Source organism: Theropithecus gelada, chromosome 14, assembly GCF_003255815.1.
Source record: "Theropithecus gelada isolate Dixy chromosome 14, Tgel_1.0, whole genome shotgun sequence".
Classification (NCBI taxonomy): Eukaryota; Metazoa; Chordata; class Mammalia; order Primates; family Cercopithecidae; genus Theropithecus; species Theropithecus gelada.
Genome location: NC_037682.1, coordinates 45,440,598 through 45,467,110, shown reverse-complemented (window position 1 = coordinate 45,467,110; position 26,513 = coordinate 45,440,598). Strand labels below are relative to the sequence as shown.

At 44.7% G+C, this 26,513-nt stretch overlaps 1 protein-coding gene across 4 annotated transcripts in view; it reads left to right on the top strand.

Annotated features, from left to right (window-relative positions):
• Window positions 1-26,513, top strand: part of NAV2 (neuron navigator 2) — a 757,451-nt gene that overhangs the window by 609,971 nt on the left and 120,967 nt on the right. For all 4 annotated transcript variants that reach the window (XM_025355931.1, XM_025355930.1, XM_025355929.1 and 1 more), the window contains one exon: window positions 9,104-9,226. In XM_025355931.1, coding sequence (XP_025211716.1) covers window positions 9,104-9,226 — 123 coding nt within the window. The remainder of the gene's footprint in view (window positions 1-9,103; window positions 9,227-26,513) is intronic.

Below are 26,513 nucleotides of genomic sequence, written 5' to 3'. Positions count from 1 at the left end.
TACACTATTGTTATAATCCTTGACTCTTTGTGCATTGAAGTATGTATTTTATTAGGGCTACTATGGGCCTTTTTAATTAAAACGCTTCTGGAGTTTATATATGTATAGATCTTTTTATTTTTATTTGTTTATTTGTTTATTTATTTATTTATTTTTTGAGATGGAGTCTCATTCTGTTCCCCAGGCTGGAGTGCAGTGGTGCGATCTCGGCTCACTGCAAGCTCCGCCTCCCAGGTTCACGCCATTCTCTTGCCTCAGCCTCCTGAGTAGCTGGGACCACAGGCGCCCGCCACCATGCCCGGCTAATTTTTTGTATTTTTAGTAGAGACGGGGTTTCACCGTGTTAGCCAGGATGGTCTTGATCTCCTGGCCTTGTGATCCGCCTGCCTCTTCCTTCCAAAGTGCTGGGATTACAGGCATGAGCCACCGCGCCCAGCCTAGATCTTTTTAAACCAAAATGCTCTGGGAATTAGTATTAGAGGAAATTTTATTAGACTTGTGGAAAGTCACATTGCATTTTGCAAAAGACACACAAACCTTGGTAGCCTGTTTTACCACCACACAGAAATTCTCCACTTGATCAATCTCTCTGCTAGGAGTTTGGTGAAAGCAAGACCCAAGCAGTGGTGAGATTGAGTCTGTGTGCTAAAACTCAGGGTAACATGAATTGTAGCAATGCCATGAGCCACTGCTGAATTGGTTTATAACAAACAGACAAGTCTTGCAACGTAGAAATCATTGCAGAGTATGTTGAAGCATATACTCAGCCAGGATCTACTTCTGCCCTGTTTTAGCAAAGTCACTGCTAAGGTGGGGCCTGGAGGTCTGTGAGCCAACTCATGCTGGATGTGAATTTTGCACATGTGTGAGATGGGGTCCATAGTTTTCACTAGTTTCTCCCAAGGGGTTCATAACTTAAGAAAGTTTAGGAATTTCTGATTTAGACTGGATTTGGTTGTAGTTGTTTTTAAAATATATGTGTGCCATGTTATTGAAATATTGCATATGCTGTATAGTGTACGAAAACATAGGAATCAGAAATATCTTGATGAGAAATAAATATACATAGAAGCACTTGCGTTTTCACTCCTGGATCATCTGTGCTCCCCACTACAGAGACCACTGCCTGGGTCCAGTGCTTCTTTTTCTTTAGTGTGCGCACAGATCACCTGGGGAGTTTATGGAAATGCTGAGTCTGATTTAGAAGGTCTGGGATACTGCTTTTTAAACAGCTTCCAGGTGATATTGAAACTGCTGCTCCCTGGCCCGTATTTCAAGCAGCGGGTAGATGGTGAGGCATGTGTTGAGTTGAGCTGCAGACAGTGACTCCCACGCTATGTCTTCTGTCTCTCTCTCTCTCAAGCAGTCCTCAGCACCGGCTTTAGGAAGCAGAAATGACAAAAGTCTATGCCACCAGTTTTCCCTGGTGAGGCTGGCAGGGGGCCCCTGGGACCTTTTGACTCCTCTTTAACTCAGGCCTGCCTTTTCCCGCTGCTGCCGCTGTCCCAATGGCCTGCTAGATCTGAGCCCTTGTTTGATTAGCTTAGCAACATCTTTGCAGTACTCCCCAGTGAGGTGTGCTCTGTTGACTGGGGCTAGCCAGAGTCAGCTCCAGACCTCCTGAGTGAGTTCACTTCTGCAGCAGCCTTGACTTCCTGCTCTACCGTGACCAGAAGATTGATCTGGGTTTTCCCAGTTATCTGGCTCACTTTGCAGCAGAGAAGCAGGGGCTAGTTAGTGCCCCTTCAACTGTGCGTTCTCCTGGGGGATGGCTTGTGGCCATTGAAGAAACTTCACAGCAGTGCCGTCTATTTGCCATGGTCTCGTCATCCTATGCTCTGAACCGAGGTGGTGTGTGTTGTGGCCACAGGAGACTGCTCCAGGCTTGAATGAGCTAAGGGAAGATATTACTCACGATGTACGTTGAACTCCCAAATCCTCCTACAAAGAAAAAGTTGTTATCAACTTGGTGACATCCTGAAGAGCTGACAGTCCTGGAGGACAGTAGGAAATCAGGTAAAGGGTGCCCCAATTTTGCATCAAACAGAAAGGTAGGAAACTGGTTGGATTATCTAAGTCACATCTCCCATTGGCCTCTGCCAGCAGTTGTTGGAAGCATTTCCCCAAAGGCATGAAGGACGAAGATGTGTGGGTCTATGTTAGAAGAATTGCCCACTAAGTCATAAAAATGAAAGAGTCATTTCTTACCCTTCTTCTGCTTCACATCCCCTTGTTTCTAAATTGTGTGGATTATGCAGTCTGTCTTATTTATAGTTAAAGTCTTGCTGCCCCAGGGAACCCCAACCGAGTAAAGGCATTCTCACCTTGGGCTTTCTCTCCAAAGGTTGCTGTTGGTTTTGTTTCATCTTGTGTCAGTTTGGAGTGATCCATAATCAGAAGGGGCGACACTGTATTCTTCACTTGAATTTCACCTTTATTTGATTTTAAAATATGTAAGAATATGCTGTGAGTAGGATGTTAGAGTCATGCAACATGTCTCTGAACTTGTCATGGGGGACAAAGGGTTTTTGATAAATGAAATATGCTACACCTGCCTCAACATTTATGCCTAAAAACTCATTGAGGACAAAGTGGTTTCCATGTGTTTCCTTAGCAAAATTTTAAGCCAAGTTCACTAAATTTTAGTGCTGCAGTTTTATAATTCTCACTGAGAAACTGAGCCCATTTTTTTCCAGTCATATTTTTGCATTTCAGATGCATTCTCTTCTTCCTTAAGCCAATGTGGCCACCGCTTTTCTTTTCATAAAGATCGGCTTTTTTCTTTCTTCCTTCTTTTTTTTTTTTTTTTAAGACAGAGTCTCATTCTGTAGCCCAGGCTGGAGTTGCAGGGGCATGATCTCGGCTCACTGCAATCTCTGCTAACCAGCTTCAAGTGATTCTCCTGCCTCAGCCTCCCAAGTTGCTGAGATTACAGGCACCTGCCACCGTACCCGGCTAATTTTTTTTTTTTTTTTTTTTTTTTGTAGAAATGGGGTTTCACCATATTGGTCAGGCTGGTCTTGAACTCCTGACCTCATGATCCACCCACCTCGGCCTCCCAAATTCTGGGATTACAGGCATGAGCCACCGTCCAGCCTGTCAGCTTTTTTCAAAAGGATGCAGGCAGCTTTGTTAGACTCGTTGGCTGGTGCGTCCTCCTATGACCTGTAGTGAAGTTGATTCATCTGACTTCTCAGAGGCCCTAAACTAAAGGGATTCTTTTCCAGGTCTGTCCAGAAACTCAATTTACATCCTAATAAACTCAGAGAATGAATGTCACACCGTATTATAACCGAGTAGAGGGTCCTGTGAAAGCGTATGATGTTTGGTGATTTGGATGTTGGTGACATGCTCAACAATAAGGGCTTTTCATCGCCCCCATCATTTTTTTCAACCTTATGCAACAAAGTATGTGTTGATATATATGTCTGGATATTTATATTGTTATTGGCAAGGAATATTACACACACATTTGTAATTATTCCATGTTTCTGTGTCCACATTTTTCACGTTTCAACCAAAAGTGTGTCCAAAAAATAGAGACAGGCTGACATGTCTTTGAAGAAAAGTAATTACATAGGATTGATTTGTTTTCTGTTTGTTCTTTCATTTCTTGCATCTGAGAGGTGTGTTTTTTTTATGTCATGCTCTATTAGAAAAGCACTCGACTAGAGCAAGTTGGTACATGTTTCTTTCCTTCTCTGTCCCCTCTTTCCTCGCACAGTTCTTGACAGAGGTGATTTCTGGTGAGATTAGTGACAGTCAGTTTGTATTACTTATGCAGGCCATGTTGAACTGTGACCTCTGGAAATGAGGTCACCTTTTGCCGCTTCTGAAGGTGACTCACAAAGCTAGTTTCACTTGGTTCCACATTGTTGCATCATTACATTTAAAGAAAGGGAAGAAATCTATTTACTAAATGTTGGACTTGAAGTGTAGAGTATTTGTTCTAACAGGTCCTATTAGATTCCACAGCTTTTTCGTAGCTAGTGTCAGTTACCAACCTATTCTATAGAGAAAGTTCCTTTTGTAAAAGGCATGTTGCCTTCACAGGTCTGTCTTGATTGGAGGGATGGTAAGGTCTACCCTTCAAGTCTGGCCAGCTCCCGGAGGTCTGGGATGACTCAGACAGGACTAGGAAATGGTGTGTTCTGAAAAATCTGTAGAAGAAAATACGAGAAAATGCCCACCAAAAATTGAATACAAAATGATAGAAGAATCGAAAAGTCGACGTTCTCTTTGAAACAGAAGCCAGAGCCTGTTACTCATTAGTACCTTCATGTATCCCCCCATCTTACAGGCAAAGGTCTGGCATCCAAGGTGTTCAAAACCATCCCCCAGGTCCCATGCAGCCCAGTTCCTGGCTGTGATCCCTGTGTTCCAGCAACAATGAACTACTTACCCTTCTCTGCACATACCTTCCCCTCTTCCATTTCTCTCTGCTTTTGCATATGTTATCCATGTGTGTCGATGGATCCTCTTTTGGCTGGCAAACTCCTCTGCACCCTTTAGGGCCGACTTAAACAGCGCTCCTCTGCGATACTTTCTCCTGTGTGTTCCCAAAGCGAGCCATGCATTCATCTGTTATACCACTTTTATGTAGCAGTAGAGCTATTTGCATGTCTTAGTCCCCAGTAGGTTTTGAGATTCACCAGAGCAGGAACTAGGTCTTGCCATTCCTGTAAGCATCTAATAATTAGGAAGTGCTCCCTACATGCCAGGCATTGGGCTTTCTAAACATACGCACTGTCTCATTTAACCTGCCGCAATCCTATGAGGGAACTTAAGCTAGAAGAAATTGCACTGAAATGTGACAAAGTTGGGATTTGAATTCACCTGCCTGCACTGGGATCTTAACCACAGTTCTGTTTTCCTTATCTGAACAATAGAGATGATAATATACTTGATAAGATGATTTTGAAGGTTGAACGCCATGATTTATGTGAAGCACTTAACACAGTACCCAGTGAGCATTCAGTACCATCAGTACTTACTAACAACGATGTATACTAGGTCCTTCAGCCAGCAAGGGGCAGAGAAGGCATTTGAACAACTTGGGTCTAACAACAGAGTCATGTTCCTTAACACTGATGCTCATGGGCCACCCTAAGGAAGCAAGAAAAACACCCCACAGTCACCTTGTCCCTTTAGCAAAGGCTCTTACTCTTTCCATCCAGGGGTCTCTGGGGAAGCTCTAGAAGGTGGATGTGGAGAGCCGCCTCCATCCACCTACTGCGGCAGAACTCGGAAGGGTAACGAGGGGGATGGTTCAGTAGCTTGGCAACTCAGTCAGGAGCCCACTCAGAAGACATTAGGATGTTACCAGCACCTCATTAGGCTCTAGCACTAATTGTTTATCTCTCTAAGGAGAAGGAAAGTGTGGCATGGTTGTTCTGAGATTCAGTTGTTGAATCAGCTGGTTCCTTTGCTTGTGTCCTCAGGCAAGTCATTTCTTCACCCAGTATGAGCCTCTTGTAAAAGCTCCTAAAGAGGCGGGTGAGGCCGTGAGTCCCCTGGCTCCCCGAACCTTCAGAAACACAAGCTTTTTTAACACCCCTGGGCAAAAGCCAGTGTTTCAGATAAGCACACCCATGGCTGCTTCATCTGTGAATTATGCTTTCTTAAGGGCTTCACTTTGTTAAGCCAGCCTATATTAAGGTATACAATAGCCAATTCCTATACAAATTTTGGTCCAGCAAACCCAAATTTGTATATTTTTCATTGACTGTATAATACAGGAGTTATTTTTAAATATATGCAGAGCTGTTTGTAAATCATTGTAATTGGAGGATAATAATTTAGAAATATTTTAAATTAGTTTCTTGAGTGTGAGGCTGGCTCTAACCACAGCTCTGTCTCTGGTGCTGTGCCGTCTCCCAGGGAGAAACATGCAACATAATTTATTTTAAAGAATATTTTTGTTAAAAAAACAATCGAACACGTTCACTTATCTCTAGAAGAAGAGGTAGTAAGTTCCCCATTTTCCTTATCACCCTGCCTGCCCTCCCTCTACATGCGCACAGTAAGTGAAATAGACTTGCAGTCTTGAAACTAGATCATTGTCAGACTAGTTGCATTCAGCTCCCTGACTTTCAGTTCTTCCTGCAGTTTGAGAGGGCAGAAGATCCTGATTTAGCTTTGCCTTTCCCCTCCCCTCTGCCGAAACAAAGTCAGAATTCGCGGCAACAAGCCCAGTTCACACGTTCAGTTCCATTTCAGTCCCATTTCTCAGAGGCTTTCCCGCTTTTTGGGGTTGTCATTTTCTGACACATCCACATTGCACCCGGGTGTAGCTGGGCTGGGGCTGCAATATGTCTCAGCATTCTGTGTCTGGAATGCTTACCAGGCCCCACAGTCTGGCCTTAGCAGGAAGCCAGGGTTCTGTATGTGTGGGCCTTGTCTATATGCCTGTGTGTGTGTAATTACCCAACTGTGTGTGTTGTTTCACCAGCAATAAAAATCCAGCAGGGAAATGAATGCTAAAATTAGTTTGTTTGTCCTTTGACAAGATCTCCCCAGTTGAAAGAATTTTGTTTATCTAACTGGCTGGACAGACTTTGCTAAAATCAAAATTAACTGCCTTGCTTAATGGTGCAATAGATTGTATTGTGAAGAGCTTCCACTGAGTTCTCCTTGAAAGGACATGTGATCTGGAAAGTCCAGCCTCTGGCAAAGTTATGACATTTTGGTGTAGGTGTTTTTTCCTCCTTGTGCTAGTTGTAGGATGGATGCCCATAACCCATTACTCTACCCTGAGTCACTCTATCTGTTGGAGGGTTGCTGGCTGGATGGATGGATAGATGGATGATGGGTAGATTGGCAGATCGACAGTTTAATTTGCTTGCCATATGTCTTAAATGTAAGTTTGTTAATGCTTAAGAGGAAAGAAAACCTGTAATCAGTGTTCTTGCAAAAAAAAATTGCACAGCCCTATGGCTGTGTCTTTGGGCTTCATTCATTCATGTGTTCATTCATTCAACAAAAACAGTATTTAATAAGCACGTAGTATGTACTAAGCTCATGCATAAGATATAGATTTGAACAAAATAAGAATCTCTGCCTGCAAAGAACTTACTGTTTAGTGTGAAAGACATGCATTGAAGGGTAATTAGACAAATAATTATTTAACTATAGCTGCAATTGTTTTTTATATTTTTATTGAGATTTAAATTGTATATCATAAAATTCACCATTTTATTTATTTATTTTTGGGGGTTTCTTTTTTGTTTTGTTTTGTTTTTGTTTTGTTTTGTTTTGTTTTGTTTTGAGATAGAATCTCACTCTGCCACCCAGGCTGGAGTGCAGTGGCACCATCTCGGCTCACTGCAACCTCCACCTCCTGGGTTCAAGCGATTCTTCTGCTTCAGCCTCCCAAGTAGCTGGGACCACAGGTGCATGCCACCATGCCCGGCTAAAAATTCACCATTTTAAAGCATACAATTTGATGGTTTTTAGTATATTCACAGAGTGGTTTTTAAAATGATAAAGTTGAGTGAAAACTTCAGTCTCTTCTGTTGCATTTTCAGTACAAGCACAAACACTTGGTCTGATTCACTCCAACAGATTTTTCATTATGTTGACATTGTGACCTCAGTGATCATCAATGTCATAAAGGGAGGAGGAGGGAACATTGGAGGTGTTGAATTTAGACACAATAGGTTAGAAGCTTCCTGGGTTCCTCTTACCGTAAGATGCTTTTCTCATGAGACAACTCCAGTGAGAATTTTCTTCTCTGCCCCTTACTTGAACTTCCTGGTCTGGGCAATCTTGTTTGCATCTCATAATTCTGTTCTTGAAAAATATATCCCCAAAAGATCCCCAGCTACAGGTAGAAGAAATTCAAGGATTGGGAACCCTCGGGGTCGACTCCATATATGCAAAAGTTAAAACGTCAAGTGCAATAAAACTTTCCATGTTCAGCTGACCCTGTTTCAGAAAAATAATGACTCATTAGTCCTCTTACTATATATTACTTGATTTGGAATGTAAAATGCTTGCATTTTCAGATAGCTTGCAGGGCGATCTGATAGGGCCCATAAGGGATTGAAGGAATCCAAGTTTGGTTTCTGGCTCTGCCCAAGTTTTGCTTTGCCTTCCTGTTCTCCTCTGAAGATGAGGGAAATGACACAGCCAGCCTCCTTTATGGGGGCTGTGAGGAAGCCAAGGTAGATATAAGGTACAGCTGCCTTGGACTGAGCTACCTCCTACTAGTGGCTAGGCTTTTAGGAACTTGTCTGGTTGGTAGACAATCAGCCATCTGTACAGAAAGTTCCAGACATCCTCCCTCCCAAGAACAGCACTGATTTCATCAGAAGACAGCTTTGTAGCATTACCAAAAAAAGAATAAATTAGCATTAGTGTTCTTCACCAAGTTTTGTGACAACCCCCTTAAAACATCAGTATCAAGGGTGAAATTCACTCCATGATCATGACAACCATAATGTCTTCCACTTATATAGTCTTACACAAATTGCAGTGTACTTTCATGTTCCTTATCTCACTAATCCTCATGCCCATGTTGTGATATTCCCACATATCACAGGCTGTGATAGTCCTATAGTTTGGGTGAAAAACTCACCCTCCAGGGAAGTGACTTGCCTGTGATGGCAAAGGTCACTCATCTATCCTCTATCCTTTCTTTCCACCCTCTCAAAGCCTTGCCTGTTTTTTCCACTGCACTGTTCTGTAATATTGCCTATGATTTGCTAATGATTTGTCAGTTCCATTTCCATTACTCAGGTAAAACACCTGCTTGTATAATCGCTGACATTAAAAAGAATGTCATGGATCCATCTGACAGTTAATTTTATTCACTAGTTCCCTTCTGCTTCGTAGGTGCCTGTGAGTTTGGGTTAATTAAGCTGAGTTCGTTCTCTTTTTTTACGTTTTTGTTAGCAAGCTGGTGATCCTATAGGTTGGATCACCAGCTGAGTTATCCATGGGCTGTGATCAGTGCCAGAACCTCAGGGAATCCTCAGTTACTTCCCCCTTAGAGGACTTGGTGGCTGTGCAGGGGGCTGTGCAGGGCTTCTGGATATGAATGCAGGCCTGGAAGCCCCTTGCTTTTGACATTCATGTGCATCATCCTCTTCTCCTTTTAAAGATACATGACTGATGGTGGACTTGGCCTCTACACCCGTCGCCTGAACCGGCTCCCTGATGGGATGGCTGTGGTACGGGAGACGCTGCAACGAAATACCTCCCTGGGCCTCGGAGACGCTGACAGGTAAGCTTCCTCCACGTGAGGCTGGTCAGATGCAGAGGTGATCCCAGGGTGGCCTGAGAAATGAGGGTTATGATATTGGGAGAGTGAATGGAGACTTCTTTAACCCACAGAGAGGAGGGGAGGCCTGGAATCTATACCTGGGGTTAGAAACAGGCACAGTAGGTAGGAAAGGGCTGCCGAGGATTCTTGAGTCCTGCTTCTGTGTAGGGTGGTGCTTCTGACAGCAATAACGTAGGGAGTTCAGGCTTGGGTGGTTTTTGTTATTGTTTTGCTTGTTGCTACTGTGTCTTTGTCAATTCAGCAGGCCCTAGGGATGTGCTTTACTTCCTCTCTCATTAGCCAGCTTTCTAGGTATTGCACCTTGTGGCACAGAAGGTCTGTGTGCAGAAAGGATCTCTCCTAGCCTTGGCTGAGTAGCCTTCACCAAAAAAGCCTCCTGTTGCAAGGTATTAGGAGGCAACGCTTAAGGACATGGGTTTATACACCACATGCTGAGTAGTTGCCGTCATAGAGGTTGATCAGGCATCACTGCCACTGCTGTCAGAGAAGAAAAGAGCTTCAGAAAATACTATGATAACAAAAGAGGACTATTTGGCCTCCAAGTTCTAGCCTTACTCTGACAAACTGATTCTATGACCCAGACCTACCTATGAAGGTGAGGAGTTTGGACTGTATGATTTCTATTATCCCTTCCAGTTCTAATGTGCTATAATTCTGGATTTCAGTGCAGATTTCAAATACCCTTAATGAGCTGGCTGTTTAAGGATTTGCTGGAACACTTGACCTCTTTCCACATCTGGGTTGATGAGACGTAACATGGAATTTAGATGCAAGTGTTGTAAAATGACCATAGACTTTTTGGGTACTAACCCTTTTATGTCAGAAAGCCAAATAGTAGCACAAGAACAGCTTCCTGCTGTTCCCAGGGCATGCTTTTTACAAAGAGCTAAGTGAATTCTGTAATTGTCTGGCTTTAGAGAAATAGGGCAGCCCACCAAAGGGACAAATACTAAAATCACACCCAGAGATGGAATTTGCCGAAGAAGAATCTTCATGTTCTCTCAGAGAAGGCTGGGAAACACTGAATGAGTTGTTAGGAACTTGGGATCTGGCCCAGTCTCTACCACTAACTTGAATATGTCTTCCTTAGAGTCCCCCCAGTACCCAGGCTTGTGATTTATATCAGGGATGTCAAAAGGCCTTCCACTAGGGTTTTAGCTCAAGTCAGGTTTTTTCCTGTAATTAACAAAGAAAGGAATGGGTTTGAGAATTCCATAGAAACATGAACCATTTGAGAACTGCTCTTTCTTTTTTCTTTTTTTCTCCTTCTCCCTTTTTTTTTTTTTTTGAGACAGTCTCACTCTGTCACCCAGGCTGGAGTGCAGAGGCATGATCCCGGCTTACTACAACCTCCATCTCCCGGGTTCAAGCAATTCACCGCCCTCAGCCTCCCAAGTAGGTGGGATTACAGGTGTGCACCACCGTGCCCAGCTAATTTTGAATTTTTAGTAAAGATGAGGTTTCACCATGTTGTCCAGGCTGGTCTCAAGCTCTCAAATTCAGGTGATCCACCTGCCTCGGTGTCCCAAAGTGCTGGGATTACAGGCGTGAGCCACTGCACCCAGCCTGAGAACTGCTGTTTCTAAGGTGAAACTAAACTCTCTGTAACTAAAATCTTTATAGTAAATAATAACAGGAAAAATCAGTTACTACAACACCCCCACTGGAGATTTCACAATTTGCCAAATTATTTTGCTTATTTGTATTCTTCTCTCCGTTGTTTAGTAAATCTATCTGCATAAAATACAGGCCTCACAAGATACAGTTTTCCTTGTAGCAGAAGAATCTCTGCTAGAAAGTTTAATTTAATGCTTCATTGTAGGATTAATGGAATTATGATAGATCACAGCTGAGCTTGTTTCTGCTTCTGGAGATAGAGGATCTGAGGGTGGGGTTGAAAAGATAGGTAGCACTTGTTAGGTTGTTTTAGTTCAGCCTGTATAGTTAAACCAGATAGGTAGCACTTGTTAGGTTGTTTTAGTTCAGCCTGTATAGTTAAACCAGATGGACAACAATGTCCTTTGGTTCTCTCCAGAATGGAATGCTCCGATGTGATCATTTGTTTAAAACTGAATGAGGCCGGGCATGGTGGCTCATGCCTGTAATCTCAGCACTTTGAGAGGCCGAGGCGGGCAGATCACCTGAGGTCAGGAGTTTGAGACTAGTCTGGCCCATAGGGTGAAACCCTGTCTCTACTAAAAATACAAAAATTAGCCGGTTGTGGTGATGCACACATGTAATCCCAGCTACTCGGGAGGTGGAGGCATGAGAATTGCTTGAACCCAGAGGCGGAGGTTGCAATGAGCCAAGACTGTGCCATTGCAGCCACTGCATTCCAACCTGGGCAACAGAGTGAGACCGTCTCAAAACAAAAAACAAACTGAATGAAAACTGACAAAGTTTTAAAGAAAATACTCAGATGGCTTTTTAAAGACATAGGATTTGTAAATGACTACAAATTTATCCTTGTTTTACGTAAGTTCTGGCCTATAGGCAAAGAGATATTTTCCATTATTCTAGAATATGCTAAATTTTTATAATTTCCAAAGTTAACTGTGAGCTGACCATAGTAATATTTCATCTTTGGCTAAGTTGAAATAGTACATTTGTTTCTATAAAATTCTTCATGTAAATCGCAAATTTAGTTTTATGTAGTTACAAAATCTATATTCTAAATGAGTGTTTCCCAAAGTGGGAGGCTATCATGGTGGTATAGGAGATAATTTTAGATGGCAGATAGGAAAATACTCCTTTTTAACAATTACATTTTAATTTTAATATTTTTTAAAAACTTACAACTAGCACATCAAACCTGTGATTTTACAAATGCTGCTTAAGGTAAGGATAGTGTAGACTTGAGACAATTTAATGTGAAATGTCGAGGAAGAATATTACACAGATGGTATGTAGTTACATCAGAAAACAAAGGTAGTATGCAAGTGGCTGCAATTTGGATAATACTGTTCTTGTCCCTGTAATTGGAAATATGTTCTTTAAACAACTTAAATTATATAACTGACCCGAATTCTTTCCTTTAAACCTGAAAATCGAAGGTCCTGGAGCTAAGGTTTTTCCAGGAAGTTCTGTATAAAAAGATAGCCCAGTCCTTTTTCAATTCACACAGAAGCAATAGACCACATGAGTTCTACAAGGGAAAGAGGAAGAGTACTGAGCGGTTAAACCTGATTAGACCTCAGCAAACGAAAGAAAGGCAGATCACTGTTAGTAACCACAGCCAAGCAGCTGGGGAGAACAGCTCTTCTAGGGAAAGACCTTAAGGGATGCTGGCCTACCAGGCAGACCTTGCCTGTTTGCAGCAGAATGTGACTGGGGTAGCTTCAGGGTTATTAAAAGTAACTGATAGGAATGGATGCCTTCAGAGCCTGGGAGATAGAGACCATGTCAGTTGGTGAGTCTGGTATGTTACCAGCCAGCTTCTAAGAAAAGAAGATAGTAAAGTGTACCCTTGATCTCTTGTCACTCTTTAGGGCTGCCACCCCTGAGCTCCAGGTTTTCCCTGATAGTGATCAGCGTCTACTTCCAGCAGACTAGAGCCAGGTGGCTGAGAAGAGAGGATCAAAAGGGACAAATGGAGGGGCTTATTACACATCATAGGCTCCAGATAACAGACAGATAAAAGGAGCTTTGGCATGGAGGTCTCCAAACTGGCAGACTGGGAAGAAGAAATACGGGAAGGAGGGCCAAGAGACTAGGCTAACAGACAGTCAAATGGCTCATTGAACTCCTGCCAGTTCCTACATGCACTGCTGTCCTTTCAGAACCCATCAAAAATTCCCAAACTTCAGCAAGTTGACAGCTTTGAAAGCATAAAGATCAGCTCTGGGAAAGTTTCCACTTCTAAGTCCCTTTCTTGGTGACTGCAAAGCCACACCGTCCTCCTCATCCTTTTCTTTACCCACCTGTGTTTTAGCACACAACGGGCTGAGCACATAATTCGGGTCAGTTATTTAGATGCTCCTCTTGAATGTCATCCCAAGATCACATAAATGCCATTGACAGCAAAAGGAGGACAGAAATCAGGCTTGGTGTGACATTAGATCAGGAGGAGGACTTTGGAACTACTTGGTAACTTTCTTCTAAGCCATTAGAACACTTACTGAACTTCAGTGCTTTTTATTAATTTAGGCAATAAGGCCATATTACTTCAAACCTTCTAAAGACAAAAAAAACAAATGCTGTGTGGTAAAGAGTCAGCCTGAGACTCGAACAAAATGAAAATCGCCCTCCACCTTTGTGCCAGGAAACCAAGCAGGAAAGAGAGACTTTTTTTTTCCTTCTTCTTATAAGTTTTTCATTACCCTTCAAATTATGAATGTTTTAAGTATTGAGATTGCTGTTTCAGTGGAAGATTCAGAGTCACTGTACAGACTTTTCAGGCTGCATCCAGGGCCTTGGCACTCAGAGATGTCTCAGTTTCAGCTTGAATTGCAAGGCCTCTCTCAAGGAGAGTCTCATGGTGTGAGAATGTAACTATGCAACCTGGTATTTGAGCAGCCTGCCAAGCTGAGCCCTCCTTCCTTGCTGGGAGTGTCACAAGAACTCCAAGAGCCCAGGACACTGCTTGGCTTTGTGATTCATATGGAACAAAGCAGGCCTTCTGGCACCAAGCAGTGCATTCATGGATTCAGGTCTGATCTGGAGGAAAGAGTTTAATCCAGGCCAGAGGTCCCCAGCTGGCAGATGCAATTGGCGCCCTTACCAGGCGGTAGGTCCCCAACAAGTTATTTCTGAGGCATAGTCCCTACTGAGAGCCACATAAGAGAAGCAGCAAAAACGGGAAGAGACTGCTCCCCTCACGCTTCGTTCTAAGCCTGTGGTAGGTGTAATAATCATCCCCAAAGATGGCCACATTCTAATCTCCAGAATCCGTGGATATGTTAAGTTTCATGCTAAGGGGAATCAAGACTGCCAATCAGCTGGCAGTTAGGGAGATTACTCTGGCTTATTCAGGCAGGTCCAACATAATCACAAGGTCCTCAAAAGTGAAAGAGGGGCCGGGCGCGGTGGCTCAAGCCTGTAATCCCAGCACTTTGGGAGGCCGAGATGGGCGGATCACGAGGTCAGGAGATCGAGACCATCCTGGCGAACACAGTGAAACCCCGTCTCTACTAAGAAATACAAAAAATAGCCGGGCGAGATGGCGGGCGCCTGTAGTCCCAGCTACTCGGGAGGCTGAGGCAGGAGAATGGCATGAACCCGGGAGGCGGAGCTTGCAGTGAGCTGAGATCCGGCCACTGCACTCCAGCCTGGGCTACAGAGCGAGACTCCGTCTCAAAAAAAAAAAAAAAAAAAGTGAAAGAGGGAGGCCAAAAGGAGGAGGTCAGAGTGATGTGATGTGAGAAGGACTCGTCCTGCCATTGCCAGCTTTGAAGATGGAGGAAGAAGGCTACAGCCCAAGAATGCAGGTGGCCTCTATGTAGGGGAAAAGCCATAGGAACAGATGCTCCTAGAGTCTCCAAAAAGGAATGTAGCCCTGCACATACCCATGATTTTAGCCTGCGAGACCCATGTCAGCTTCTGACTCACAGAACTGTGAGCTAGTCAATTTTTGTTGTTTTTAGCTACTAAGTTTATATTAACTTGTTATGGCAATAGAAAACTGACGTAAAGTTATGTCAGCAATAGAAAACTAATGTTAACTTATATCAGAAGGTAATAAAGCCAGTAATAGTTGCCATTTCCTGATGGGTTGCTCTATGCCAGGAACTGTGTCAAGCACCTTAAAAATACTGTGTCATTTACACCTGACCCTTTGGGAGGAGAAATGATCCTGGCTTCATAGATTTGAAGCAGTGGTGCTCAGAGAGGGTCAGCAAACTTGCCCAGGGTTACACACCTAATGAGTGTCCAAGCTGGGATTCAAACCCAGGCCTGTCTGACAACCCCCCAATCCTCCATACACCTAACATACTGCTTCTTTTAGGGAGCTCTCCTTGTAGATTTTCCCTAAGTTTGAGTCCTTACCATGGTATTGTCTCTTTAAATGAGCCCTTAGCCACTGAAAATACAAGCAATGCCCAAACGGCTGGAAAGGTGAACTCTATCCTTCAGAGACAATGCAAAATGATTTGCATTAGGAGGAAAAAGAGAATATTTCTTGACTTGTCTCCCTCCCAGACCTGTTACACATGGACCGTGCGAGTGGGTTTGCCCTCACCCCTTGTCTCATCACTGTTCTCAGACTTCAAGGAAAAGGTCGCTTCTTACACAAAGCTGGGCCAGTTGCCTCCTTGGTCTTCTTGCAAGTTTAGAAGAGGGATGCCTATTCGTGAATTCTGACTTATTGCAATGTTTGTGGTGTTACTTGAGGGGAGGAGTCTACAATGTCAAGATCGCAGGGCAGGGGTGATGCTTCCCTTTAGTGAGCTAGGAATTCCGAGGCCACCAGATCTGCAGAGATTCTGCAGTCATTCAAAAACTTTTCTCTCCTGGTCTTGGCTAACCACTATATGGCCCCTTAAGCAACTGCTGGAGGTTCTCTACCCAGAGCTTGGGGATCTGTAGGGCCTCCAGAGGCTGGGACTATGGTTTAAGAAGGGCACCCTAAAATACCTTCCCCCTCTGCCCACTACCTCCCCTCTCTACTTGTTATGTACCGTCAGTTCCTAATCTTCCCACCATCATCAAGTAAAGCAAAGGTGATCTCTCCTCTTTGACCACTAATCTCACTTCATACTTCATACAATCTCTAGCTGCCAGTATGTGAGCCTTATCTCCCCTACATACATGTAGTAGAGGTGAGAGAATGTAGATCTGTGCTGCCTACTATAATGGCCACGACTATTTAAAATTAATGAAAATTAACTAAAAGTTTGGTTTCTTAATCACACTAGCCTCATTTCCAGTACTCAAAAGTCCCATGTGGCCAGTGCCCTCCTAGACACAGAGCATTTCCCACACTATAGAAAACTCTTTTGGACAGCACTAATACAAACCATCACAGTTATATTGCCAAGGCAGCTATAAAGAAAAGGTGTGAGTTTTGTTGTAAACATGCCCCAATTCCAGTCCTCACTCTCCATGTCACTTAACTCCCCTGAGTTTCGGTTTTTGTCTCTGAAATGAGGGCGGTATTCATACTGTCTCACGGGACTGGTGTGAGGATCAAATGAGGTGAATGAGGGTGGTGAAAGTGCTTTTGCGAAGCACCTAAGATAACTATTTTATTTTTATTTTATTTCTTGGTACAGTGTTTCACTCCCATCACCCAGGCTGGAGTGCAATGGCATGATCTTGACTGACTACAACCTCTGCCCCAGCTCAAGTGATTTTCCTGTCTCAGCCTCCCGAGTAGCTGGGATTACAGGTGCATGCCACTGCACCTGGCTAATTTTTGCATTTTTGTAGAGACAGGGTTTCACCATGTTGCCCAGGCTGGTCTCAAACTCCTGAGCTCAAGTAATCTGCCCACCTCGGCCTCCCAAACTGCTGGGATTACAGGTGTGAGCCACTGTGCCCAGCATCTCAGATAAATACTCTAATTCTTAGGTCCTGCAAACTACTTAGGGCAATCTAGGCTCTACCTCTTTGCAACTCACTTTTCTTTATATTTAATTAATTAGCTCATAATTAACCCCTCTTATTTCTATAACAGCTTATAATAACTGCATATAATAAGAGAACAATTATAAAATAAATGAGTATAGCATTAGGACCGTGGGGAAATGTAAGTTTGAATATGATGTGCAACAAAAGGGAAAAATAGAGAACACGGATTGATGAAACATAAGGTCTCACATGGTTGCATTTTTTAGTAGTTCAGCATTGAGCTTCCTACTGGGCCAAGTGAGGATGAACTTGTCTTTGCTTTGCCCTCCTTCCTTCATGACTTCTCTCATATTATTGTGTCTTCACCTTTTCTTGCTAGGGTCAATCAGTTGACCCTCTCTCTGACTCTCTCTCTCTTGTTCTTTACCTCTCACTCCCAGCCCTTCCCCCTCTCTTCCTCTTTCATTTTCCTTGCCTTCTCCTTTTGTCTGCCTTATAACTTTCTGTTATACCATTAGTGCCCCTGAGCATTTTTCATTCCTGCATTCAAGGGTTATACCCGTTGTCTTGGGACGAGAAGATGCTTCTAGCACAGTGGCCAACATTAATGATCTTCACTGGTTTCTTTCCATCCTCTTTCCTCTTCTCCTAGTTGTGTATAACAACTAGAAACAAAGTAAGAGAGAGTGAAAGTCATTTTCATTTTAAAGCTCATAAAAGGAGCCTTAGAGGCAAAGGCCTATTTCCTCAATAGCAGGGTAATAATAACTACATTGGTCTTGCCCAAGAGGCTCTTTTATGCTAGTGCCACTGCCTGTGGGATCAGTAACTGGAGCCCCAAGTGCTGAACAAGGGATGGTGCTGATGGGAAGTAAACCATCTGTACCTTAAACCACAAAGGAATTCTACCAGGGGACTATAAAGAGAGGAGAAGGAGTAGTCTGCAGAGTATCATCCTTGTGCATGCAGTGTTTTCACTTTAAAAAGGAAAGAGCCATATGGTGGCCTCATGACACTCTCCCATTCCCTAGTGTTGCCCAACTTCATAACTTTGTTCCATAACTTTTTTACACTATAGTAAAAGCACACCTGAGGGTCACAGAGAGTATAGTCATGCCCCTGAAGTACATTTTTTTTTTTTTTGAGATGGAGTCTCGCTCTGTTGCCCAGGCTGGAGTGCAGTGGCACGATCTTGGCTCACTGTAACCTCTGCCTCCCGGATTCAAGCGATTCTCCTGCCTCAGCCTCCTGAGTAGCTGGGATTACAGGTGCACATCACCATGCCCAGCTAATTTTTGTTTTTTTGTTTTTTTAGTAGAGACGGGGTTTCGCCACGTTGGCCAGGCTGGTCTCGAACTCTCAGGTGATCCACCTACTTGGCCTCCCAAAGTGCTGAGATTACAGACATGAGCCATCGCACCCAGCCTAAAGTACATTTTCTATAAATGGAACTGTTCAACAGTTGTTTAAAGGTGTTTTTTTAAACTTAATCATTGTTCGAAGTGTGGAGGAAAAGATGTCTAGCAATATGAAAGCAAGACTGAGAGGCCAAAGAGAAAGGTCAAGATGGGTCACCTTTCTCTATGCCAACTCCCCTGGTAACCCAAAGCATAGGCCCCACCCCCGAATCAGAATCTGACTATATCTGTGCCCTGCAACAGAAAATAACTTCATGTGTTTTAATCTAGGTACCTGTGAACGTTTTTGTATGAGTCAGGATAGCATAGGTTATACTGCATAACAAACAATTCTCAAAAAACCCTATTTGGCCCTAACAGGTCAGTGGAAGGCTATGTTGTACATCATTCTCACGCTGGGATCCAGAGTGTCAGAGGAACTACCATTTAGAGCACTGACAGTCTTCATTGCAAGGAGAAAACATGGTGAACCACACGCAGTTTCTTAAAGCTTCTGTCTGGAAATGACCCACATAATTTTTCCTCATTATTGGCCAAAGGAAGTCACATGGCTACACTTAATTCAAAGGTGAAGGGAAGTACAGTTATACCATGTGCCTGCAAGGAGAACAGAAAATATGTAGTGCACTGCACTAATGACTATCATGCTTTTATCACGTGCAAGTGAGTGCCTGTGCTTGATGTTTCCCCCTCCCCCTGTTATTTAACCAATGCCATATCATGCAGTTCATCACGTATTTACTGCATGCCTATCAGATGCCAGGCATTATGCCACCCAGTCTGATCACATGGCTTCTGGTAGCTCCTCTGGGTGGGGAAGAGTGAGCAGGTGTAATTGTCTTCTTGGTTGATGAAGGAACATAATAGTTGAGTTGGTTAAGGAATTTTATTCAATGCTATGGGTCAGTTGTATTTCAACAAAGTATTTGGACCATGTTTTAATATGTAATGGCTCATAGAAAATGCTGGTGATTGTTTAGAATTTACTGAGCACCTATTATGTGCCAGACTCTTGGGATCCAAAGATGAGTGGGATGTAGTCCCTGTACTCAAGAAGCTTACAATCAAGTAGAGAGAGAAAGACCTAAACAAGCCATTGTAACGTGATGTGCCAAGTGCTATAGAGACTTTGACCGTGTGCCTTGGGGGTAGAGAGGACCAGAAGCATCTCTGGGGACTACATATGGTCCTATACCGGGAACTTGCTGTTATCCTAATAAAATGCAGGCAATTTCCTTTTCCTGCCAGTGATGATGTGAAAGAGCCTTTAGAAACATTACCCAAGTGTCCAGTAGTCCTGCTTATCTCATCATCCATTCGGGATTTTCGCTTTGTTTCCCTAAGTATCTTTTGTCATGTTGAAAGGTCAGCCTAGGGCCAGGCATGGTGGCTCATGCCTGTAATCCCAGCACTTTGGGAGACCGAGGCGGGCAGATCACCTGAGGTCAGGAGTTCGAGGCTAGCCTGGCCAACATGGCAAAACCCCGTCTCTGCTAAAAATACAAAAATTAGCCAGGCGTGGTGGTGGGCACCTGTAATCCCAGCTTTGCAGCAGGCTGAGACAGGAGAATCGCTTGAACCAGGAGGTGGAGGTGGCAGTGAGCCAAGATCGCACTATTGCACTCCAGCCTGGGCGACAAGAGCAAAAACCTCTGTCTAAAAAAAAAGAAAGAAAGAAAGATCAGCCTAGCAATGATTTCTGTTATTGAAATGTAAGCTCTGATTGAAATAAGCCCAGAATATAAGGCACTTACAGTGGCCTATGGAAAAGGGTCCCTGGTTTCACTATAACCTTTGCATTTGTCATGCTGGACAGCTGTGACACCCAGAGTTGTAGTGAACCAGTGTTTCTATCCAAGGTTACTTTGTATATAAATGTGTTTTCCCAAGGTTGCCTCTCCTCAGCCAGTTCACACCAAATAGAAGCTTTCAATGTCAAGGTTGGGTTTGTTCAGAATCATCAATTGTAGCCCTGTCACTTTGCCAATGAGGAAATTGAGATTGTTAGTAGCCCAGTGACTACTCTCTGTCCTCTAGCCTTCAGGAGTAAGGTCATCTCTGTGGGTTTGGAAAGGGAACTCTAAGTAACTCTGATGAAAGCACACATTATTTATTTGGTGATGATTATGAATGCAATCCAGGCAATAAGGGAAGGAGTGCAGTAGGAACCAAAAGACCTTGTCCTATACCTGGCTCTGCCACCAGTGAATTACCGTGGGCAAGGTGCTTCCCCTCTCTGCACCTCCATTTGTCCATTTGTGTTGAGCTTTAAGGTCCTCGAGCTCCTGTAAGTCAGTGTTCTTGTTTATTACTTGAAGGGCAGAGTTAACAGAATGACTCATGGGTATAGCTCATCCATGCAGGGCAGGGACTCTGTGAACTGTTTGTCTGTGATGGTGATGAGGACATGTGTCTCATTTGATGGTATTTCAGTTAGGAGTGAGGTTCTTGCCCAAGGCCTCTTATGTGTACAACTCCAGCAGGCTGAGTGGCTTCTTGTAGCTGGCATGCTGAGGGGCCCCCTCTTCTGCAGGCAGCAGACCTCTTCCAGAGAGGAGAAGGCCATAAGGTGTCCATCCTCACTGTACTTCAAAGCTAAGCCTAGGCTAAGCTGTGATGCACTTCGAAGTGTTTGAGAGAAGTGGATAGCAGTTGTTGCTGATGGCAGGTACAGAAGAATGTCTGGGCCTGCAGAGCCAGAATGAAATCTTCCCAAGGAGAAGTACAAAGAGGACAGCTACAGTGGAGAGTGGACTTTTCTGATGCTGTGGAGAAAATCTGCTATTATACATTGCAATGGATTTTGTTCTAATTGGAGCTTCACCAAAATTATATTCAGAGATGACACTCATGAAATTGTAGTCTTATTTTCCTTGAGATAACAAAATTCCAAGTAGCTGAATTGTATTTATTTTGCTGGATGCTTTGACTCAGGATTTAATCAGACTTGGATGTACTTTGGTCCCTAAATCAGCACTAACGGCGGGGGCGGGTGCTGCCTGTCCTGAGCAGGGCAGTGGTCAGCCTGGAGAATGGGCAATGTCGGGTCATTTGGAGGGACTCTCCTATGCTGTGATTTTTCATGCAGTTGACAGGCTTTGCATGGTACTCCAGCGTGCCAGAGGACAAAACAGCACTTGGAATGAGTTGTAAGTTACACAAGGAAAGGATAGGTTTACAAATAAGGAAAATGAGGCTCAGAAAGGTGACATTTCTTCCCCAAAGCCACAATGCTATAAGGGGCAAAGTTAGAATTTGAATTAAAGTCTCTCTGGCCACAAAACTTTTGCTTTTTATCATGGTGGTTGCCTCCCTCTTTGTTTAAAGAGTCAGTTGTTATCCTTCCAAAAAGCGAACCTTGTTTAGACCTACGTGAGTAATAGGTGAGCATCCCCTAGGGCCTGGCACCAACTGAGGTGCTTGCAAAGGCCACTGCATCTGGATTTCTGACCTTTAAGACAGTCCCCCTTCCATATATCATTTTCCCCATCTGGAAGGCTCAGCAAAAAGAAAGCCCAAGAGTGTGGCTCAGGCTCAGGCCAAGCTCTGCTATTGCTGACGGAATTCTATCCTTTACTTAAGAAGATCTTAGGGATGCTTGAAGCTGTGAGTATAATATTTTTCTCTTAAGGGCATTTAACTGTTTTATTGCCAGAACCCCCAGCAGAGGCTTCAGAGTTGCCATTGTCTTGTTGATCACACCAGTTGACCTTCACAGTCTGTCTTCCATTGCCTCCTCTAGGAGCAGCCTCTGCTGTAGAGCCCTGTGGCTGTTTTGCATCTCAGTAATGCAGGAAGAAGAGGCTGGCCTTGTGTGTTTCAGCTGCAGTCCTGTTATTTTCCCTCGTCTGCTGTGCTCTTTGATTTATCTCCCTCATTAATCTGTGGTGCTCAGTACTGTAAAATTGCCTGAAACGAGATCTGAAGAGAGACCCTGACATTTTGAGGGATGTTGCAGGATTGTGTGGAGATTATATGGGGACAGAGGGAAATGAGGTGGCTGCATGGCTCAGTGGGCTCAAACCTCCAACTTGAGGATTTCTACTGGTACCTCTTCCTTTAGCTGACCCTGAGGTTTGGAGAGAGAGACTCAGAAGCCTATGGTTTCTGTACTGGCACAATAAGGCATGAAAAAAATTCTCACTGGCCGCTTATTTGAGTTGCCTGGACATTGCTTGTGGGCAACCTATGAGTATGCAGTAGTTGAAGCCCTAGAGAAGATGTGAACAGAACCACAGGCCATTGTAGTCTGGGTGGGAGTCTGTCATGTCACCTCCTATAGGGTGCAAAGGTGGACACTAGAAGGTAAGTGCAGGAACCACTTTGGGTGCCCTACAACTAACCGGAAGCTAGTGGAGCACTATGTGGGGAAATGATGGAGGACCTCCAGGGCCCCTCCAACTTGTGGAAGAGTTTTGTGGAGAGAATAGGCTCATTTTTCCATTGTCAATGTGGTAGCAACTCATGAGAGCTCTGGGTACACCAGAAACAGAGGTTCCTTGGGAGGCTGCTTAAACTCCACCATAGGACTCTTGACAGTTTGGGATCTGTGGTTCTAGTCTGAGTTTCATCATCAAAAACAACAACTTTCATTCACTGAGCACTGGGTATGTTCTAGGTATTCTCCTAGGCTCCTGGGTACTCTACATATTAGCTTTAACCTCCCAGAGGACTCACTACAACAGGAATTAACCACATTTCACAAATAAGGAATCCTGGCTCAGTGTTATATGACTTGCTCAGGGTTACATAGGCAGAGAGTGGCAGAGTTTGAATTCTAACCCAGGGCTGTCTGGCTCTAAAGCCAGTGTTGTGTCAGAGATACCAGGCTGCCCCAGTAGCTGTTGTAATCTTTTTTTTTTTTTTTTTTTTTTTTGAGACGGAGTCTCGCTCTGTCACCCAGGCTGGAGTGCAGTGGCCGGATCTCAGCTCACTGCAAGCTCCGCCTCCCGGGTTTACGCCATTCTCCTGCCTCAGCCTCCCGAGTAGCTGGGACTACAGGCGCCTGCCACCTCGCCCGGCTAAGTTTTTGTATTTTTAGTAGAGACGGGGTTTCACTGTGTTAGCCAGAATGGTCTCGATCTCCTGACCTCGTGATCCGCCCGTCTCGGCCTCCCAAAGTGCTGGGATTACAGGCTTGAGCCACCGCGCCCGGCAGCTGTTGTAATCTTAACATACACATCAGATCCCCTCTGACCCTGCCTGAAACACTCCCTTAGTGCCTTTCCATTGCACCTAGAATAAATGCCAGACTCCTTGCCATGGCCTCCAAGGTGGTGTGTGTTCTGGCCCCTGTGCGCCTCTCCAGCCTCACCTCATCACGCTTTCCCTTCCCGACTCCTGCCTTCTTCCAGTCCCCTGGACGTGCCAGATCTTCTCTTTTGTCAGAAGCTTTGCACATACTGTCCCCTCTGTCTAGACTGTGCTTCCCACCCCTCTCCTTTTCTCCTTATAAGCCTGGCTCATTCTCTTCCTTCAGGTCTCAACTCAAACTTCACCACTTAGAGAGGCTGCTACCGACCATTCGATCTAAAGAAAGTTTTAGCTGTTAGTTTCTTTTTGGAAACTGTTTATTTGACATCTTTTACTTTCATTTGTGTTCATTTTTATCTATTTGCCTGTTATGTCTTTCCCGCTAGACTGGAAGTATCAATAAGTGAGAAACTAGGTCAGCTCTGTTTGCAGGTGAATCCCCTCTCCCAGCACAGTGCCTGTCCAGAGAGGGTGCTCATTACATATGCCATGAAGGAATAAATGACTGCCGGGCACTGTGATGCAGGGCTGATGTGCAAAATGTTTAAAACCAATGTGCTTCTGGTGCCAGCCAACCAGAATCGGGCACTAGCCAGTAATCAGAACAGGGCTGTGACCCATTAGAAAGGGGCATCAGTCGGCTGTAAGCCACTCATGGCTGGCATAAATCAACCCTGCTGTTGTGGCACGTGGTGAACCCTCCCACTCAGTCCTCAGCCAGTCCTCAAAGAGAGATAACCATGGCCCAACTTGCCTTCAATAAAATGGGGTTATTGATGTTCAGGAACTTTTCTTGTGGGAGACTGAATGGTTTAACCCAGCCTACTATTGCTTTGGAAAAATGTGGGGGTTTTTTGGATGGAGTTTCACTCGTCACCCAGGCTGGAGTGCTATGGCACAATCTCGGTCCCTGCGTGCCTCTCCAGCCTCACTTCATCACGCTTTCCCTCCCCGACTCCTGCCTTCATCCAGTCCCCTGGACATGCCAGATCTTCTCTTTCATCAGAAGCTTTGCACAAGTACACTCACTGCAACCTCAGCCTCCTGGATTCAAGCGATTCTCCTGCCTCAGCCTCCCCAGTAGCTGGGATTACAGGCACCCGCCACCATGCTGGGCTAATTTTTTGTATTTTTAGTAGAGATGGGGTTTCACCATGTTGACCGGGCTGGTCTCAAACTCCTGACCTCAGGTGATCAGCCCACCTCAGCCTCCCAAAGTGCTGGGATTATAGGCGTGAGCCACTGCGCCAGGCCAGGAAAAATTATTTTAACCTATGTGACGCTCTTACAAGTTCAGACGCTGACTTTGCTGCTACATAGAGGTTAGTTAACCATCCTGAGCCCCCATGTCTTCATCGGGCTGCTGTTAAGATTAAATGAGACAGTGCCATGCACGAGGTTAGCACAGTGCCTGGCCCAGTCAGTGCCGTTGATCAATGGCAGCAATTTTTATTTAGTCATGATCAGAATGCTGATTTCACAGATGAGGAAGGTGAGGCACAGAAAGGCCAAAATGCATAAATCTGCCAGGATATACATGTGGATCCTCCCAGCCCCAGGTCCAGCACTGTGGTCACTGGCCTGTGTCACCTTCTTGGTGCAATGTCCCCTTCTCTTTGTGATCTGCTTTGGGAGATCTCACTCAGCTCTTATTCCCTGGCTTCTTCTGTCCTTTGGGGACTCTGGCAATGAATAAAAGGCAGAAGATAGTTAAGACCTGAGACCCCGATGGATAACTGGCAAAACCTGAAGTAGTTAACACGCTCCACATCCTGGCAGGAGGTCTCAATCTTTGGAACTGGCAGACTAACCACTGTGTAACAACATCAGAGGTGCAAACCTGTTAAAATCCCCAGCAAAGATCTTGAAACAGAACATGAAAGGGTTTATGACCCTGTGGATTTGAACTTCTCATAGAGCCAAGCTATAATTCCAGCTCTGCTTTTGGAAGTAAAGATCAGAACCATAATTTGAGGAGGGCCTCAGAGCATGCACTTATTATGTTTCAGGCCACAAGCTGTGGGATGAAGCTGCCTGGGGGAGGGCCTGGGGTACCGACCAGGAAGGGGTGTGGAGGGTGGTGTGGGGAGAGTAAAGCAGGGTGTCTAGCTGAGGCAATTAAATGTACTTGCTTCTCAGTTTAAACAAAGGGCCCAAGGAAACCTCCCAGAGGGCTGCGTTCTTAATGATCTGGAATAAAGGGGTAGTGAGCAAAGCCAGCAAGCTGGGGTAGCTAATGGGAGCCCTGGCCTTGAATGTCCCTGCAGGAAGTCAGCTAGGGAGGCCTCTGTACACAAGCAGCACTTGTCATGCTAATGACCCAGCCTCTCTGGTGCCACAGAGGTCAGCTCAGAGACTTCAGGTTGGAGCTCCACTGGAGAGCTGGGACGAATGCTTCCTCTCCCTCCCTCATCCACTGCTCTGTAGCACGTCCTCGTGTGCTGCGGTTCCTGGCACTGTCTCTCTGCTCTCACTGCCACTGTCCTGCTGTGCCCGTCCTGTTACCCAGCACGTCATCCCCAGCACAGCCACAGTGATCCTCCTGAAATGCAGATCTGACCCTGTGTCCCACCTGCCTGCTGAAAAACCTTTGGGGCTCCGTGTCACATACAGGATAAAGCGCAAACCTCAGAGATGACCGTCCAGCCTTGGCCCCTGCTATCACAGCCGCCTCATCCCCAACGTCTAAGGCAGCTGCACCAAACACTTGGCAGTCTCTAGCATGCTCCGGGGTGTTGTAAACCTCTGTGCCTTTGCCCCCTGGAATGCCCTCTCCTGACCCTTCTTTGCCAGGCTAACACATCCTCTTTCTGCATTCAGCTCCAGTACCCACTCCTAGGCATCTCAGGCTTAGTAAGTCCCTTCCTCAGGGCTCCCAAAGGACCCCGTGCAATCCTTTATTTTAAGTCTAACCAATCTTGACCTTTTTTGTCCTATTTTCCCTGTTGCTTGGCCTCAAGACAGGGACTATCTTATTTATCACTGGGTTTCCAGGACCCAAAAATATGGTGTCTGCCACATAGTAGGCACTCATTCAGCGCTTATTG